Here is a 4,503-nt window from a genome sequence, read left to right on the forward strand (position 1 = left end):
CCCGGCCGCTGCAGCCTGGCGAGGAGCGTTACACGCTGCTACCGAAAAGGGACTTGAAAAACAAAACCCACGCAACGACGAACGTCTGAAAAGGAGTTTAAAGCGCTGGCTGGCTAAAGCATCTTTTCAGTAGGGGCTAAGCGGGTGGTTAACTTCTCTGAAAACCCCTTGTTACAGCTAGAAGTGCCCATCGCCGCCTGTCCAGCCCGGGAAGTCGCGTTCCGCTCTATTGCTATGGTCCTTAAAAGGGAAAAACCCCAAATTACTGGCGAGTTACATAGCCTGCATAGCAAAGCTGGCTTCTTCGTCAATACGTTCCAGTGATTCGTCAGATTGTTGTGTACTGCAAAGCTTGGGCCTAACCAATAAACCTGTGAAATACTGAGTAACCTTAGTGCCTGTTTGTGCAGAATCATTGTTTTTCATTCCTCCTGATCTGCCATTAGATCTTGCATTTTCTGTATCATTTGACTCCATGTCTTGAACCTCTGAAACGGAACCCCTCAGAGTCATCTCCCTGGTCACTATCTAGTAAATGGCTGCTAGATTTTAACTTAAAGGGAATTACACTTTCCTTAGCTCTGTATCACATATGAATACATAAAGGTCTTCTGGTTAAAGCCACAAAACAGTTCTACTTATCAGCCTGATATACAAGAAAATCTGTCACCTTCATGAACAAGTTGTTGTTGATAGTGGTGTTTTTTCCTTACCAACACACCTAGCATTCAGCTGAGCTTTAAAACAGAAAAAATGTTTTGGATCCCAGGTTGTAAACAGGAAAGATCACTTTGGAGAGTTTAAGAGGAAGAAGGTGCCTTGCATTAAAAGAAGAAAAAGTACAGTTTTGCTCTGCAATTGTTTCAAGTGCTACCTAAGAAAAATAAATAATTAACAAAAACCTTACAGCATTTAAGGTTTTCAGTTCTTAAACTACTTTTTGAAAATTTGCTAAAGAGAAATGGAGGACTTATTATCTAAAGGCACGAGTGCAGTTAGAAACAGATGTCAGTTTAAAGGTACTGGTAATGACCTAATCCCATTTATCTACATAAAAGCTTTTCAGAGTGTGACGTTACCCTGCTTGTTTCACCGAGGAGGACACAGCAGCTGAAGAGTTAACACTGCCGCCTTTTCACTTTACCTCTGAACAGTCTTCGCTGCTTCAGCAGCCAGGGGGAACTGTTTTGATACTGACGCTGAAGAGTATTTTCAACCTTCACATACAGTAGCAGGATGTTTTGTTTAGCCTTCTGCATGTATTTAAGCCGTAGCCAGTCTAAAACAAATAAACAAACACCCCCCCACCCCCCCCAGTTTACTCATAGTTGGTAACTACGGTATGCTGATACAGCTTGTGGCCAAGGGGAGGGAGGTGGAAACCCCCGAACCTTCCTGTGGTTTGTGTGTTGTGACAGCAGGTTTGTTTCCTAAGCAAAAATCTGCAAAGAGACTGTTATGAGAGTTGTGTGTTACAGTATATGTCACAGCATTCAGTTCCATGGTTTCATGTGAAGGAAAAGAGGCAGTTTTGTTTAGCAGTGTGTTCCCTACTGTTTCCTGTGATATCTATGCGCAGGAGAAGGTGATGCACTTCTGTCAAGACCTGGATTACATCTAGCTGCAGAAGTGGTGAAGGATTTATCATCACAAGTCAAGTATTTTGGCCAAAGATTTGACTTCAGAAAGGATCAAGAGAGGGACATTGAGCCACAGTATTTTTTGTTTGTTTCTTCAGTAAGGCACTGCTTAAGTATCTTTGAAATTCAGAAAGCATTTTGCATTTTCATCCCTGTATAGTTTTATGCATAAGGAGCCAGGGGGAAGCTGGGGAGAAAAGAGAAATCAAGTACAGTGAAGAAAATTTTTGCAGCTTCTGCTTCTACAGCCTTAGTGGCATAGTTTAAAATGCATTTCAAACATCAAATGCAGCTTACAGATGTGTGACTGCTTGGATTCAGAACTTAGCTCTAATGCCCAGGCTGCATTCAGTCAACTATGTAATTGTGTTTAATGTATGCCTCTGTAAAACCCACGCGTAAGACATCCTGAAAGAAAGTCTCTCTTTTCTTTTTACCGCTTCTGCAGGAAACTATGCCCCAGACACCAATATTTTCCAGCATGCTTGGTTCCAGTTGTAGTGGACAAGTGCAGCCAGATATGGGAGAGAGGTGTGTGGACCCTGTTTATCAGGATGGGAACCTTGTTTCTGGATCACTGGAAGCCTTGATAGAGCGCCTGGTGCCCACCATGGACTATTATCCAGACGTAAGTAGGCACTGAAGAGGTTTGTTTTTCTTCCCATGGTTTTCCTGCATTAGTACCTGGATTGATGCTTCCACAAGAAAGTCTACCTCCATCTGATTCAAGATTCAGATGAAGGCTAAAAATGCATTTATTTTACTTACAGTATTCATTCACTAAAGATGCTGCTCAATGGGGATATTCTCCTTTCTGTTTTTAAATGAGAACACTTGTTAGAAAGATAAAGCCATGCTGAACCCGAACGGGTGCCTTAAGAACCAATTAAAAGCGGCATTAGCCACAGAATTTTCAATCCCTCTAAGCTGCTTTAGCACTAATGCAGCCAAGATTAACTACTAACCAGCTCCTACCTAGGGAAGCAGACCTGATATCAGCTCTGGTGGGTTTTTTTGGTTTTGTTTGGGGTTTTTTTGTCCCATTACTTTTCTATGCATCTCCTAGTTGGCCATTGGAAAAAGCCAAAAATAGATTTTAATTAAAATGCCCTCTTTCTCAAGACATTTTCATGGGCCGGTACTGTAATAGCGTGTGTTTCTGAGCCTGAAAATGATTTTGCAACTGGTTGAACATTCTCAGTGCAGTCCCCTGAAGGAAATACTACTTATAACTCCAGGACACGCAATAAGATTCTGACCCTAGGATATCATTAAAAGATCACTTTATCACTTAAAATGACCCCTTGTAGCCATTAATCAAAGATGTTATTTAAAGAGGTTGCCAAAAGATCAGAGAGGCTGTGTAGCATATATTCCATTTGAGCTCTGAACAAGTGGCAGCTACGGCAGAAGCATCCCAGCTCTTCGTAAAGGCTAACAAGGGGGCAGAAAATTGCAGTCACTATTAACTTGTATGTTGAACTTAATGCGTGTGGTAGTGGACCATGCTATATCTTGTTGTGTGTTTCTTAGTCTAACTTGTGTGGAACTTTTTACTATGGTTTTACATCAGTCATGATAAAGTCCCTCCGAGCTCCCACATATACACCACCCATCTTCACAATCGCCACGCACAAAAAAGAGACTTCCCATATGAGAGTTTGGTGGGTATAAGCATCAGAATTGCCAGCAATCATCAGTAGATCATCAGAAAAAGCAAACCCAGGATGTTCAGAAGTAATCCTGAACCTTGCATTTAAGTATGGCTAACTTACAATTGCACTACCTTTGACTTGGTACCAAGTCCCTTATAAGGCACAGGGAGGTAACCATTGTTAGACATTAAATCTTTTCTCCCTGCTCCCAAATACATATTGTAGAACAGATGCAGAAGAAAGCCTTGATAGAGCGCCTGGTGCTCTTCTGCAGAAGAAAGCAGCAGGTAGAGCTGGTATGGTATACCAGTGGAATAGCTTTAGGCTGCTGTAATTAAGCCTTCCCAGGAGTTGATTCCTTGTCTTTTGTGTAATACTAGAATGTAAGTACTCGTGGCTTGTGTTTCTGGAATATAGCTAAGTTTTTTAAGTAGCTGCTAATGCATATACCTTATTGTAACTTGTAACATGGGATCTATTTATAACACAGCTACTCAGAAAATGGTTCCATAAAGTGAGTGTTACTTAAGGAGTCTACAACTTATTTTGGAATGCTCCTAGTTTCCATGGTGCTATCCCATGCCCCATGCAAGGGAGCATTGCAAACCAAGTCCTCACCGACCCCACCCTGAGAGGCTGCAGTTTAAGTAGACAGCAAGCTGACAGCTGAGAAAGACGCGACAGAAGCAAATCAAGGGAGCTCCAGAAAAACAGCGTTAAACCAAATTCATCTCCTCTACAGCAGGACACATTCTTTCAGTTAAGTCAGATCACCCAGTGTAGCTGAAAGGATTAATTATAAAATGAGTAGATAAATAAGCTTTGGACAACATAAAGCAGGAGCTGTATTTGAGTCATCTCCAAATCCAAGTTTTCTATTGCAGTTCAGTTGCATGTTTATCCTCCATTTCATGCTCATTTCTATTTTTAGGGAAGTTGCCACAAAGGGTTAGAGAGATAGCCATTGACCCTGTCGGAAGGGTAGCCAGTGCTGTGTGTTCAAGAGAAAGGTACAAACACCTCTGAGTCTCATGTCTCTGGCTACACACACAAAAGCAAGCAGCAAGGCATCAGTTAATTCGCATCAAGAGCAGCTCTTGCTAATATTAGCAGAGATTACCTTAGTTTCAGAGTGACATATGTGTAAGTTGCAGTACTTATCCAAATTTTTGGATTAGTACATCTGAGCACAATGCTCAGAAGGCATT

General features: G+C 41.6%; 1 protein-coding gene across 2 annotated transcripts in view; it reads left to right on the forward strand.

Moving 5' to 3' along the window:
• The first annotated feature begins 2,091 nt into the window (after positions 1-2,091).
• Positions 2,092-4,503, forward strand: part of RASGEF1A (RasGEF domain family, member 1A) — a 25,061-nt gene continuing 22,649 nt past the window's right edge. The window contains exon 1 of one of the 2 annotated variants that reach the window (XM_010286691.1): positions 2,092-2,268. In XM_010286691.1, coding sequence (XP_010284993.1) covers positions 2,095-2,268 — 174 coding nt within the window. In that variant the 5' untranslated portion in view covers positions 2,092-2,094. The remainder of the gene's footprint in view (positions 2,269-4,503) is intronic. The other variant, XM_010286698.1, reaches the window with a different exon arrangement.

The sequence above is a fragment of the Phaethon lepturus genome, unplaced genomic scaffold, assembly GCF_000687285.1.
Source record: "Phaethon lepturus isolate BGI_N335 unplaced genomic scaffold, ASM68728v1 scaffold2870, whole genome shotgun sequence".
Lineage (NCBI taxonomy): Eukaryota > Metazoa > Chordata > Aves > Phaethontiformes > Phaethontidae > Phaethon > Phaethon lepturus.